Source organism: Notechis scutatus, chromosome 2, assembly GCF_049901735.1.
Source record: "Notechis scutatus isolate UNSWTSFEM ecotype Mainland chromosome 2, rNotScu1.2, whole genome shotgun sequence".
In the NCBI taxonomy this organism is placed as follows: Eukaryota; Metazoa; Chordata; class Lepidosauria; order Squamata; family Elapidae; genus Notechis; species Notechis scutatus.
The window spans coordinates 46,860,232-46,875,233 of record NC_142010.1 but is presented as its reverse complement, the minus strand read 5'-3'; the positions used below and the strand labels follow the sequence as shown (position 1 = coordinate 46,875,233).

The following is a 15,002-nucleotide window of genomic DNA, read 5'->3' as shown; positions in this document are numbered from 1 at the left end:
TCTTAAATCCCCTCCCAAGGAAGGTGAAACTGGCTCCCTCAGTGGTCTGTAAATGCTCTTGTACTTCACTGGGCTTTCCTCCGGCATGGTTTAGATCGTTTTGGCATTTGTAGCTCTCAGATTTGATTTTATTATGCCCACATTTGCTGTAGTTATTTTAATGGATGTTTTTGTTTAATGTGTGCTAGGATGACTGCCAAGCAGAAGGTGAGATTCCTAGACGTATCAAATGAAATACATATCTGGCTTTGGTGCTTTCCTAGATGTGAGGCATCATGAAATGTTTCTCTTTCTAGTAATCTTTCCTCTTCTTATAGGCCGAAAAAGAAGAGCAGCTTGCTTAGAATAAGAATTCATCTACAAGAAGCAAAGGGAGTAAAAGAAGAGCCTTTTCCAACATTATTTCACATGATCCTGGCAAGAAAGTTTAATAGTGCATCTGACCCAGTATTACCTATCCTTAAAAGAACCTAAGCAAATCCCCAAAACTAATGCAGCCATGCAAAGTTTTGGACGAAAGCCTCATATCCTTAAATCCAAATTTAAGGATGCCCAGGCTTCATTAAGCTATTTTGGGATTCTACCACCTTTCCCAGTCAAAGAATTTCCCCAAAAAGTTTTTCATTTTTCTGCAAAGCTTTAGATACTCCCAAGACTGGGATGACAATATTGCCTTCCTTGAAGGGATCCATACTCTGGGAATCATATTTTCTGTAATCTTTAGAATGTAATATTATCTCACCATTGGAATCTTAACAACCCATAATTCTAAACTTCTAAAGCTCCAAAACAATGTGTTTCTTCAGCACTGTAATTAAATTGGATATAGATATTCACATACACACACAGCTTCAGCCTCAGGCTCAGAAACATTAGCATGTGGAAGGGCATAATCTTGCTTGTGTACTGTATGTACCTGTATGTGTGTATACACACAGAGAGCAAGCACACAGGTGTATTCCAATACAGTTTTCTTTGATCTTCATTCACTTTCCATCAACTGCTATTGATTCTGCATTACTGGTTGTAAAAGCCATTGTCTTTCATCCATTTTCAATGGGAAGAGCTGTTTAGATTTTTCATTCTCTTAGATGAAGCAAATGCAAGCTGTAAGTCTAAGTTATGTATGAAGGTGAATATATGTGTCCCAGGATAATGTTGCAGGATCCAATCTGGGTCGTTCACCGGGAACAGAGGTTTTGTCTTTCCAGATTTTGGCTCATGCTGGAGCCCATCTTCAAGGAAGAGTCTTCAAACTTAGCAGGTTTAAGACTTGTGGACTTCAATTCCCAGAATTCCTGAGCTAACATGACTGGAGGAGGAATTCTGGGAGTTGAAGTCCACAAGTCTTAAAGCTGTCAAGTTTGGAGATCTCTGCTCTAGCCAGAGAGAAGTTCCCTGAAGATGGGCTCCAGCATGAGTCCAAAAGCTCAGAAGACTAGACCTCTGGTCCCAGTGACCAACCCAAATTGCATCCTCTGAGTTATGTTTTCTAGATAGATCCTTTCTTACACACTATTTGAAATTAAACTTTCTATTGACCTTATGATGGATATATCTCCCCAGAGACCTTTTTATTACACATTGAACTCAACTTGCTTTGACTTTTTCAGAGGGATTTATATTACAAATTTGACATCCAGGCACATATTTTTGACTTTTGAAAAATATAAAGTACAAAATAGTGAAGGAAAAAAGAATTTAAAATAAAAAGGTAAGAGTGTAAGGAAAAATAATTAGGAAAACGAAAAGGGGGGGGGGTTACAGAAAAAAATAACATCCAACTTTCTTCAGTGCAGATAAAAAGCTAAAAATCAATAACCTTTTGAACTAGAATAAATCATAACTAATAGTACTTCTATCAATACAAACAATATCTAACCATCAAAACCCAAGGTTATAATTTCCTTTCACTTTCAATAAAAAAAAATCCAATAGTAGCTTCCAAATCAAAATGAAACTAGACAAAGACTTTTCTTTAATCAAAACAGTCAATTTTACCATCTCTGCCAACTCCATTAATTTCAGCATCCATTCTTCCCTTGTGGGTATATGTGAGTCCTTCCATCTCAGCATATAGAGAAGTCTTATTTCTGTTGTTATATTAAAGGACAAAGTTCCATGGATCTGTTTTTCCATCAAGCCTAAAAGAAAAGCCTCTGGCTTCAGTTCTATACTCAGTTTAAGAATTTTCTGAGTTAAAATACAAATGCATTCAATAAGTTATGTACATTAAGGAAAGCAATTCAGAAGGTTCTTAGTGCATTGGAATTTAGTTAACTATAATTATAATTATTTTGCAGGAAAAATACCACAGCTGACAAATTCTAAATAAACTCTAAGTCAGGGGTCTTCAAACTTGACAGCTTTAAGACTTGTGGACTTCAACTCCCAGAATTCCTCCTCCAGTCATGTTAGCTCAGGAATTCTGGGAGTTGAAGTCCACAAGTCTTAAACTTGCCAAGTTTGAAGACCCTTGCTCTCAGTAGACTTCCCAGAATGAATAAATCCTTCTGAGCCCATCCTGGATCCACCTGGAAACTCAAGTGTGTTATCCTTCTTAAAGGAAGATCAATAAACTTTAGTACTCTATAGGAAAATACCACTTCCTTAACTGCTTTTAATGAACAATAATTTGATCTGGATTTTATTTTTCTTCTGAAGAAGGGCAGATGTTTAAGTGACATTATTATAGGGCAGGGGTCTTCAGAGAGAGAGAGAGAGAGAGAGTCCAGTCTACCCAGAGATCAGAGATCCGAATGTAGATCTCATCAAAGACATAAGGAAGAACTGTGAACAGCCACGCAGTTCCACTTGCATCGCATTTCCCTATATTTTAATGAAATGTAGGGAAAACCCTTCAGAATCAGATTTGTTCTTGCAGTCCTATCATTTTGATGAATGAACATTCCAGCTTTGACTTTTAAGCCATTGTTATTCTACACCATACAGTGAATATGTAACTGAAGGTCATATTCTCCATTTTAACACTTTATTCAAACAGCAGTGGCCTGTATAATTAAAATTGACAACAAACAGTAGCCTGTACATCCTTAACCATGAATGATTCTTTCTCAGCCAAGCCAATACACAGTACTGAAATGAGCAGGGGTGGGGTTTAAAATTTTTAGCAACGAGTTCTCTGCCCGGTTGCTGGGTAGGCGTGGCCATGGTGGGTGTGGCCTAGTCAGCCTCCTGCACCACAGTAGGGGGGGCAATTTTGCCCTCCCTGGGCTCTGGAGGCTTTCCTCAAGCCTCTGGGAGGGCGAAAACGGCCTCCCTGGGCTCTGGAAGCTCTCTTGAAGTGGGAAATAGGCCCATTTCCAGCCTTCCCGAACTTTTGGGAAGCCCATGTTTTGCCCTCCCCAAGCCTCCACATGCACTGCACTTACCTGCATCCAAAACATCAGGACTCCTGGGAGGGGAGGGGTGGGTGGGGCCAGCCAAGAGTGGGATTTGGGGGTTCTCCTGCACAGAATCTTAGCTAGGGGCTCTCCTGAACCCCTGCAAACCCCCAGCAGCCCACCCCTGGAAATGAGGGGCTGGAGTTTAAAAAATCATAAAGATAGATGACAGAGTGTAATAAATAAAAAGAGAATGCTTCTTAGCCATCTAGCAGCTTATTGTTTGTTTTGTTAATTTTAGCAACCACAGTCCACATGACTTGCACTTTGCTAGGAAAAGTTGCTATGCCAATTCCTAAATTTTGGACAACATCATCAGAAAGCCAGTATCAAGGGACTATGTAGAGAAGAATCTCAGAGCAATGAATCCAATAGTAACACTAAATAATTGCTAATACTAACCAATTAGCAAGATGGGGTTTCCACCATCCTGGGTCTGGTGAGGTTTATCTTTAGCTATCAATGGAGCAGCACTTCCCTAGACGTTCCTGGACCAGTCTTGACTGCTTGATCACTTCCCAGTTGGACTTCCCTATATGTAGTCTATATAGGGCTGCCCTTGAAAATCACCCAGAAATTACAACTGGATCAGAACCCATGAAATTATGATAACTATCATTCTAACATTGGTAACATCCTAAGCAAATAAACAGAAAGCATTACAGCTAAAATTTAATATGTCTTATATGCATTCATTCACTCATTCATTCAATTTTAATAACCATATATCTCAAACCAGTAGCTTAATAAATATTATTTATTCATTTTATTTTGTTTTTGCCCAACTCCAAATTACTCTATGAGTGTCTGAATTCTGTGGGTGTCAGAAACCTTATAAAGAAATACAATCTGATGAATGTTACAGATTTAAAGTTGCCAAATTCTTCACAAAACTCCTACTCAAGACTTCAGTCTCAACATGTGAAGGCTCAAATGGCATAGCAAGTCTAAGATAACTGGTGCTCCCCTACATGTAAACTGCACCCCTTCCATACCTGATTCGCTCATGCTGTATTTATGAGTTTTGTATCAAGGCCTACTATTTAAAAAAATCAGACCCCGCAATAAACTTCCTTCAGGGCAAAGGAATTGTCAACCATATTTTCCCTGCCCATCCTATACTCAACATATGTACCCAAACCCATTACGGAATCACTGTTTTCCACATAACAGGGATACAGTTCAACATATGGGCAAATATATTGGAATTGCATCTTATACATATATAGTAATATGAGCCAACCATTGGCTTCTCCTCAGCCACAAATTGCATTCAGTACACATACACACAAACAAGCACAGAGAGAAACTAAGCCCCCACGATTTGAGCAATCCTATACTATTCAATCAAGAGAAAATAGTCTTTATAAATGTTCTCCATATAACCCCTGTGTTGAGATATGGTACAATTTATTTGATTCAGTTAATTAATGGATTGGTTGGTTAAAAGCAAGCCAGCTAATTATTGGCTGGCATGCTAATAGTAATGTGCTACTTTATAACACCCAGGTGAGCCTTCAGGGTAAGCGATAAAAAGAAGTCATTAAAGTTGCTGAATGAACAAGCAGCTGATCAACGAAACCAGTTAAACCCAAAAACTAGAATGTAAACTGTTATACAGACATATTTACTACAACTAAAATTTTCATATAATATCTACACAAACAGTGTAGAAAGTATATGTGTCATCAATATGTAAATAATATAGAACTTGCCCTGAAATTGGCAGAATCCTAAATCTAGAAATGGACTAGCCTTATTCTGACATATTCTGAAGACAGAAGAACTGAAACAGAATTTTAGAAGACCTGAAGGAAAACTAAAGGGTATTTACACTTTTACAGTTGGAAAAACACAATGACTCCCAGTGCCTACAAAATTTGATATATTTGTGCCCAGGATCTCTGCAGAAACGAACTCCAGAAAGGGACATGGAGGAAAAAAAGGGGATCAGTATTGTGATTGACTATGCTAATTTTTAATTGCATAATTTAATTATTGAATTATTTTATTTTATTTTGGCATGAGAAAACGTGCAAGTTCCTCCTCTCCACTGGAATACTGGATTTTATATGGCTTCCCTAAACAATTAAATAAATACCTTATATTTATGTTGCTCATTTATATACTTCACATAAAGCCAGTCCTTAGCAACTATTTCAGTAAATAACAATCAGAACCCTGAAGAGATACTCTGAGACAAAAAGAACAGCATCATAAAACAAGACAAAAATCATAAAATATACAATATCACAGCATCAAACAATAAGTAATCAAAGAATAACCCAGAATACATGGCATCACCACTAGAAATCTGGCAGCAGATTAAATTATTGCTTCTATGCTGAAAAGTTATGATACAAAATGGATTTTTGGACTCTTCTTAAAACACACAATGAAAAAAAGAACTGAACTGTTTCAAGGAGGGAAAAACATTAGCAATATAGTAGTTGTTTCCAAGCAAGTTTCCTTCCTGGTACACAAAATTCCTTAATTCCTTCCTTCCTTCCTTCCTTCCTTCCTTCCTTCCTTCCTTCCTTCCTTCCTTCCTTCCTTCCTCCCTCCCTCCTCCCTCCCTCCCTCCTCCCTCCCTCCCTCCCTCCCTCCCTCCCTCCATTTGTATGACTGTCCATCTCAATAAGTGACTCTGGCCTGTGAATAAAATTAAAATAAATTCTATAATTCAACTATATAGACAGATGTGGCTTGGGAGTCAATTCTAGTCAGTCCACAAGACATTATTCAAAGGTTCAGTGCACCATCAAACAGATTTTGGAATTCTACCAGATTTAGAAGATGTAGGAGTAGCCCTTCAGAACTGGCCAGTGCCACTGTAAGGAAGGGATGAACCCAAACACTGCAAAACCCAGATGGTGAGCTATCCATGACAAAGGAATCACTTCTGTCTCCCCAACCAAAGATCATCATTATAATTGCCAAAGACCTAGTCTAGAGGATAAGCTACTGGCTAAGTGAGGGCAAATGTCTGAGACAGGTCCAGGGTGTTGTGGTGGTCATGCATTCCTGACCAGTTCTGAAAGATTGTATTGTCTTTCAGATCAGATCAGGAACTAAGACTGCATGAATAAAGTAGACTCACAATACAAGACTCACAATACAACCTCCAACATCATTCCAGGCAGAGAAACTGTTTGGCAGTCACTCAGGGTACACCAGATCGTAGAACACCAGCAGAATTCCCATCTTACCTTGCTTTCTTAGCTCTAGTCAAGCACACTCTAAACTCTTAGCCTTTCACATCTTAGGCCTGGAAGGGAGACCTAGATCGTATCATCCATATTTCAGATCTCTATTACACAAACCACTCTACCTTACTATTTGGAATCAAATCACCCAGAAGATGGTTTAGTCAGTAATTACCCAGAATTCAACAGGAGAAAAATGAAAATACAAGAGTGTTTCCCCTATGTTGGAAACAAAGCACTGCAGAGGGATAGGCAAACTCTCTTGACCCTTAAATGCTGTTGGCCCTCCCATATAAAGTAGACCGGAAATAGAACTAGATGATCTAATTCTACTTTATTGTAAGGCTACATTAATAGAATCCTGCAAAACTGAAAGTGCAAACTTCCTGTCCACCAATTTTAGTTGCCTGGTCCATTAAGGCATGTCCTTTCTCAGTTTCTTTCTGTGACAATTAAGTGATTGGAGAATCCTGCCTCTCTTGTCTTATTCTTTCCTAGGTAGCATCTCTCCTTCTCTTTCCTCAAAATGAATAATACATTCCATTACATATACTTGTCCCCTTAGATACCACCTTCCTGGCTCAGCACTTACTAATAGCCTATCCCTCCTTCAGAATGTACCTTCCATGCAATCAAAGAAACTATTGTCCTGAATATACTATCTTCTTTCACCTATAGTAGGGGTATCAAACTTGCAGTGTCGCATTGTCGTCACATGATGTATCATGACTTTTTTCTCCTTCGCTAAACCAGGAGTGGGCATGGCCAGCGCATGATGCATCCAGCCCAAGGGCCGCGAGTTTGACACCCCTAACCTATAGCCTTCATAACCAGCAGAGCAAGACCCAACCAACAATGTCACATTCTAATTAGTATGTTAAATGCCCCCCCCTCCAAAAAATTACAGTGAATAATAATTCCTCTAACATTAATTCATCAAGTTCTTTTTTCTTCCTCACTTACTCCTCCATGTCCATCTGGCCCACCAACTTCAGATTTTCCAGGAGAATTTCAAAATGATACAGTATTATGATTCATTACAGCATAGCCTGGCTAGGGGTCCTGGCAAAATCCTAAGCAGTGCTGTCACTCAGACGCCATTTTTACTGCTTTTATTATTTTACTGTGTTTACTTTTTAAAGAAACATTAAATGTTTGTAATCTACCCAAAAGCTTTGCTTATTTATCAGATTAGACTTAACATAACCATAATCCAGTTTAGCCTGTAATAATTATGTGGCTAGACATTATCCTTGACAACAAGGCATCATAGTATATGATATTTTATGTTTATAAGACTTTGTCCAAACATTGCATTTATTAGTCATGTAATACAATTTTCCTTGGTGTAGACATGATAAAGTGAGAAATGCTTTTCATATTCTGTAGTAAAAATGGTATGGTATGATGCTTTAGGAGCTCTGTGTATGTGGGCACATGTATGTGCTTGTGCACATGCACCTTCAAGTCAGTGTTGACTGCCTAGACAAGTCCCTGCATATTTTTTGCAAGTTTTCAGAAGTAACTTGTCCTTGCCTCCTTCCTAGAGCTGAGAGAGAGTGACTGGCCCAAGGTTGCCCAATTAACCTCATGTCCAAGGCAGGATTTCAACTCACAATTTCTAACCACTACATCAAACTGGCACTCACCCATGGAAACACATGGTGTGGCACTGGGTCAATTATACTCTTAGACCAACCTACCTCACAGAGTTGTTGCTGCTAGTATAAAGGATGAATGATTCCAATGTACATTGTCTTGAGCTGTTGGAGATATCTAGCACAAAATAAATACAATCTGTAGCCAGTCAATGAAGCTGAATGTGGAGAATTCGTGAAAAACCAAAGTAATTACTTCTTCATATACTAGAAGCATATATATGAACAAAAGTACTGACACTCCAAGATATATTGATGGTTACTACCTTAAATGTTTTTGGAATGAGATTGATTCCAGTAATCAAATGTCTGAGAAGCATCCATATGATATTGCTGTTCTCTTTCATAACCTTCTTGTGAACTTCCCAAGAGGCATGTGTTGCCCATTGAGGAAAAGGGAGGCTGAATTAAAAAGAATTTGGCTGTGATTCAACATGGTTCTTTTTATGTTAAAATGTTTAAGATCTCTACAAAATGTTAACAAGACTGAATCTTCCTTCAACCCAAATTTTCCAGTAAATCTGCAGTATTATTTTAATTTGCAGCAACTGCTCACATGTTAGATTCCTTTAATGAATAACATCTTACATAAAAATAAATAAACATTAAGATGTAATTAAAGAAATGTATAAATAACAGGAGCAGGCATTGGGAATAACTGGGATCCAACTCATAGAGTAGTCTTTAATATTAGAATTAGTTTAAAAAAAATTTAACTGATAAGCAATTTTCTGTCAGAACCAAGCCTGGAACCTATTTTAATAAGCACTTAATTCACCTGAAATTCTCTCATTATAATCTAATCTCTTAATGTATGACATGGTTTGTACTTTTAAAAAATCAGGCAGGTAGGTTGAAGATTGAGCAGCACTGTTTTGACTTACAACTCAAAACAATCTCAAGGCTTCACTTGCTCAGACTTTCAATTCGGCCCACAAATCTCACAGTCAGTCTAATGATGCAGCCAATGAAATTCCATTGTATATTCCTACATCTGTTTCCTAGGTAACCATCACAGAGCAATATAAACTGGAGAAGCACAGCAAAAGGAAAGGCACAATGCAGCACCAATCCTAGCCTGTGCTATCTCTGCCTTTGAGCACTCTGGCACTCTTCTTTTCCAGCTGATTCATGCAGAGAAAGTTATTCACAAACTTAAGAAATTGCTCTCCTCCTTTTTTTCCCCTTGAAAGTGGGGGGAGGCATGAATGCTGAATAACACAAAATATACATTCCTTCCTTTCTTTCTCTTCAGTGAAATAATCACAGGGTTGTCCTAAATGTTTGATTGGAAAAGGATGGATAGGCACATTGTTCAATACTCATAAGAATGATGTGCAGAAGCATAATGCATGTATGTCCGGTGCCCAGGTACTAACCTGCTCAGCAGAAACTGGGGCCAGTTGTTATAAAGCATCTTGCATTGACCAACCAAAGCCTGAATGTTTTCCTGAATGAAAAAATGCATCTGCATATTTCATGCGTGCAACCTCCTGAGAGCTATTGCAGCTGAGTAGCTACAAGGGTGAACAATAATCCTAAATCTTTTCTCTGCCGTGAACAGGTTCCTAAACCTCAACTTTATGACTGTAAAACAAAGGAGGCAGGATGAGGGTGTTAATAAAATTGACTTGCCTTACAGGACATTTTCAAGGCAGTGACTTAAGGAGATACACTTTTTTGCTTTGAAGGCAGTGGTCTCTTATGGAATCAGACAGTTCAGACTGCTATCTTCCTAGCAATAACAGCCTCTCAACATCCTTCTTGTTCCTACCCACATATTTACTGGAATGTATTTCTCACATATTTGTTATTGGATGGAATTTATTTCCTATATTTACTATTGGGGAATAATTATCCATATTATATTTAATCAATTTAACATAATACTGTTAACACTGGAGTAAATCAAATTCATCTTTTCTCCCTCTTCACCCATTGCTTTGTCCTTATCTCATCTACTTTTAGAGTAAAACCTCAACATGCTATCAGAAGACCAAGGGTAGTCACGGAGCCCCAAACATACCTCCCTATTCTAAAATGCTATACTGTACAAGGTGGACAAGGCCTTATCTTCATCAATAATATATTTGAAATTAATCTTGAGGCAAAGCAGAATCCCTCTTAGTGAATGTGTACAGCTGGCAAATTGCAACATTTTCTTGTGAATGAACCCTGATAAATAACTCTAAGAACTTATCTATGAATGCAAAATATTGTGCCTAAACTTGTCTGACACCTAATGACCATTGTATTCTGCTTGGTCCATCCTACTTCAAAACGAAATAAAATAGGTAGCTTTGCTACTATTAGCTGGATGAAATCCAAAGTCATATTGTACTATGCACATGATCAATAAAGTCAGAATGAGAAATTACTATCAGTAAGCTAGAAAGTCTTATTTCTCCAAATCCTGGTTCATTAAACTGGAAAGGTCATGCTTTCTGAATTATACTAAGAGAACAGGAACAGGCAAAAACAAAAAAACCTACACACAAAAAAAAAATTGGGAAGAACTATAACAAGTCCAGTTTCTCTCTTAATATTAAAGAGTTCACAATACTATTGTAAAGTTTTCTGAGAGTCCAAATGCAGTGTGATATTTGATGAGCTGCCTCTTGTTTTCCCAGTAGAAAAACACTGTCATGGTCTGTTGTACAGGAATATTATTGCTTAGTGTTTTTGTTCTTTGTGAAAAAAGAGAGAGAAAATAGAGGGGAAATAGTAGTTTAGAAGATGAGAAGGGAAATCCCTTCTCTAGTTACTATGCCAGACTGTATATCTGATGCTCCACATTCATTCCAATTGATTCAGACTAATTTGTTTTCCATGCCTGTATGTAATCCAATCACTCTGAATCTAATTGGACTCAGAATTAGATCAATATTCCAAATTGATCTGAATGTTCAAATTGTATTGAGTCCAATTCACACACCACTACAAGATATTCAGCACATCAGTATATCACCTAAACACTGACCAGATTGCTTTTTAATTCTCAGTGAATCTTAATGAGCCTCTAAGTTCAGGAACTTATTGTGCATGAAATCTCTCATTGGTGTTTCATACAGTTATATATTAGAAATGATAAGAAATTTGGCTAAAAGTTAACATGTTCTTTGATTGTCAATATTCTCAAGTGAAATAGAGATAATCATATAGAAATTGCCATGTTTTATCAGCTCTGTGATTTCTTTAACCCAAATTTTATTCAGTCTCTCTTACAGTAGAGAGTATAAAGCCTCATCATCAAAGTTTCACACAAAAAATCAAAGAGTTTAGCAATGGAATGTTTCTATCATATTCACAATATCACAATATGATGTTTCTATCATATTCTCAGAGGTTGAGAATCAAAATAAGCAACATCTGCTGTTCTTCTATTTCTTCGGTTCAATATTTCTAACAATCAGAGAAGAATTCTGTAGTGCATTTTCACTCCAATAGAAATAAATTCTTATGTTTTGCCTATCAAGCCCATTTTGTATAAACCTGGGTTCATATATATGCAACATGTATAAATCTCCCCAATGAGAATTTTATTTTATAAACTTATAGAAAAAAGTTCAATAAAGAAGAAGAAAGCAAAGGAGTGTAACTTGCTGGGGAAGGCACAAAAATATGACAAAACTATGAGTTCAGTCAATGGTTCAGAATTACTAATGTGTATCTCTTGCATGTGCCATCAGTAGGTTTAGCTGTAATATGACCCTGGAAACAATGTACAATAATTTTAAAACCAGTAAGTAAAGTAAGATTGTTAATCTTTGAACAACATTAACAATCCCATTCCATAAAATATCTGAATTGCCAGTTGAAAACACAATGATCAAACGATGCTAAAACAACACCACATATTAACAAAAGAACACTGGCAGAAACCTAAATACTTAAAATCATTTATTTACAGATATATCTATCTCATAGTATATAGAAAGTTGAAAACACAATCTGGAATTTGTGACTAGCAAGAGCAATTTATTTGCTTAATATAGTCCTGTAGCTTCGTTGACATTTTGGAACACTGTTGGTGGCAAGAATAAGATGCATTAGCAATAGGACCTTCAGCCACATCAAGGCAAAAGAACAACACACTTTGCCCACAGGTATATAAAAACACAAGAGATCAACATTGGAGGCATTGTCAATTAATCCCCAAAGCCAAGTACATTCCTTACTCCAGTCTACCTTCATATCACTCTTAAACACAGGAAGAAAATTCAACTCTGGTGCAAGGTTTTCAATCTCCTTCACATTCTGCCACCTGGTGGGACATTTCCTCAAACTTTTATGAGCCCGCTGGTGCAGCCTTAATTTGACATCCCTCTCTGCGGATCACACCAACCCTGTCTCTCTTTCTCTCCTAACTCCGAGAACTATTCATCAGCAAGTAAGGAAACCTTATAAGGGCCATTATAGTGACATTTCACAAGAACCTTAATAATCCACTGCAGAAACTCATCCCTGGCAACCTAATTGCTGCCTGGCCCGTCTGCCAAAAAACCAACGATTTGGGTTTTTTCCTCTTTCATTTGTGCCCAATTCACTTGCCAAATTCCATTCCCATTCTTCTTGACAAGGGGGCAAACAAACCACTGTTAAATCCCAAAGGGCCCCATCCGTTCGCTCAAAGAATCAAATGAAGGTACATTTTGGCCAGCCGTTGTTTTTTTGTTTTGTTTTAAGGTGACTTCTGTTGCTCACTTAACGTTAAGACCTGCTGTCTTATGTCCCCTGGAAATAAATAAATTATCCAGCAGCCTCAACACCAGCCTGCATTTTTTAAAGCATGCCCCAGGCCCAAGCCCAACAGACATTGGCAGGCGCCCTCTTTCCGCCCACCCACTCGCCGTCCTTCTTCTCGGCATCCTCAATCGCCCCCCCAAGAAACACACATATCCACACCTCTCCGCCCCGCTCAGCTTCAAAGCACTTTCACGCATGCCCTCCGGCGGTAGGGTTTGCCCCGGAGGGGCTCCGCCGAGCCCCCCTTCCCCCTTACCTTCTTCCTGCATCCTCTGCAGGCACAGGGTTAGATTCTTCCTCCAGCCCGGCATCCCGGCAGAGGGTCAACCCGCCAAACGGCGTGGAGAAGGGTCGGAGGGCTCTTCCTCCCGGGGAAGGCTTGAGCAGAGAGCTCTCACCCCCACCCCTCTCCCGCTTTTTTTTCCTTTCCCCCCTCCCGCTCCCCCACCCGCCACCTCGCCAGGCCAGAAGTGCAGGGGCAGACGGAGGCAGCTAGGGAAGCGAGGCTGCCTGCGGAGCCAGTCGGCTAAGCATTGGCGGCCGCCGCGTGCTCCATCTGTGTTTTGGACCGGTAGGAAAGCAAGGAGGTGCGGGGCGGGGGGGGGAGGAGGGCAAGTGGAGGGGGCTGGCCGAGGCGGCGAGGAGGAAGGCGCGAAGCCGGCAGACCGAGCTCGCTGCTGCGCGAGACGGGAGGCTCTCCCCGGTTTGTTGCGCGAAGTCTCTCTTTCGCCTGCCCTGGGGCACGGAGATAGGATTAGATAGACGGCCACGGGAGCTGCGGTTGGCCGCGGGGCGCCGGAGGGGAGGGATCGTACTAAGTAGCCGCAGGAGCCAGGGGAGCCGCGGGAGGGGACGGGGAGCCTTGGCTTGGTTCTGCCTCTGCAAGACTAGCCTTCCTCTGACCAGAGCGGGGTTCCGACGCCCGGCGATCCCGGGTTGGAGGGTTGAGGGGTTGGGGTTGAGTGGCGGGAGGCTCTCGGAGTTCGATCCCGCGCCCTCCTCCCGCCCACGCTTTGCGGGAACGGCGTGAGGTAATACAATCTCACAATCTCGGACTGGGTATTTCCCGGAACAGCCCCGGTTCGTCTGAATGAGTTGTTGAGGGAGGGGGATGTGTAATCCGAGTTGCGAACTCCACACGTGCTGGGCTCTTTTGCCTCCCTGGGGTAAAGGGCAAGTAGGAGTGCGCCTTCCCTTTCCCCAGGGTCTTTCTCTCTCTCTTCTGTAAAAAGGCGGGTAGTCCTCGACTTACCACAGTCCGTTTAGCAACCGCTCGAAGTTAACAAAGGCACCGCAAAAAAGTGACTTGTGACCATTTGTCACACTTATGACCGCTGCAGTATTCCTTGCTCACGTGATGAAAATTCAGAAGCTTGGCAACTGGCCTGCTTGGTATTACGATGGCCCCAGGATCATGGGATCACCTTTTGCAACCTTCTGCATGGCAAACTGTGATGATTCGCTTAACAACTGTGGCAAGAAAGGTCATCAAAGGAGGCAAAACTCACTTAACAAATGTCTGGCTTAACAACAGAAATTGGGGTCGTAAATCGAGGACTACCTGTGATGTTTAAAAGCTGCTGTCCGACCAGCTCCCACAGAAGGGAAACTCCTGGTCCTTCGGGTTTGTCTGTAAGAAGCTGAAGTGCAGTTGTGGCCTTTAGCAAAGCTAAAAAAAAATCCAGGTTCTTCTCCTGCGATGGCTCCCCTCACTTGCTGCCTGCCTATTATTCCCAGCCCATAGGGATGGTTGTTTGAGGGTTAGCACTTCACCCCATCCAGTGAGGGAAAGCTGGGAGCAGTCATTAGGACATGCTTCTGCATTGGAATGAGGTTGAGGGTAGAAGGAAGCAGCATCTACAGCTTCCAGTTTAGGAGCGTTTTAAAAGATGACACAGCCCACACAGTCTAACAGCAAAATTCTTGATGCCTCTGACACAGGGAGAGATAACCTCTGTCATGATCCACAATGCTGGTGTAGGTTTGTT

The 15,002-nt window shown here is 40.3% G+C and overlaps 1 protein-coding gene across 1 annotated transcript in view; it reads right to left on the bottom strand.

Annotated features, from left to right (window-relative positions):
• The window catches only part of GRIP2 (glutamate receptor interacting protein 2), a 513,383-nt gene extending 500,004 nt beyond the window's left edge, over positions 1–13,379 (bottom strand). Inside the window, exon 1 of the mRNA XM_087954659.1 lies at positions 13,271–13,379. Coding sequence (XP_087810785.1) covers positions 13,271–13,325 — 55 coding nt within the window. The 5' untranslated portion in view covers positions 13,326–13,379. The remainder of the gene's footprint in view (positions 1–13,270) is intronic.
• Positions 13,380–15,002: the final 1,623 nt, after the last annotated feature.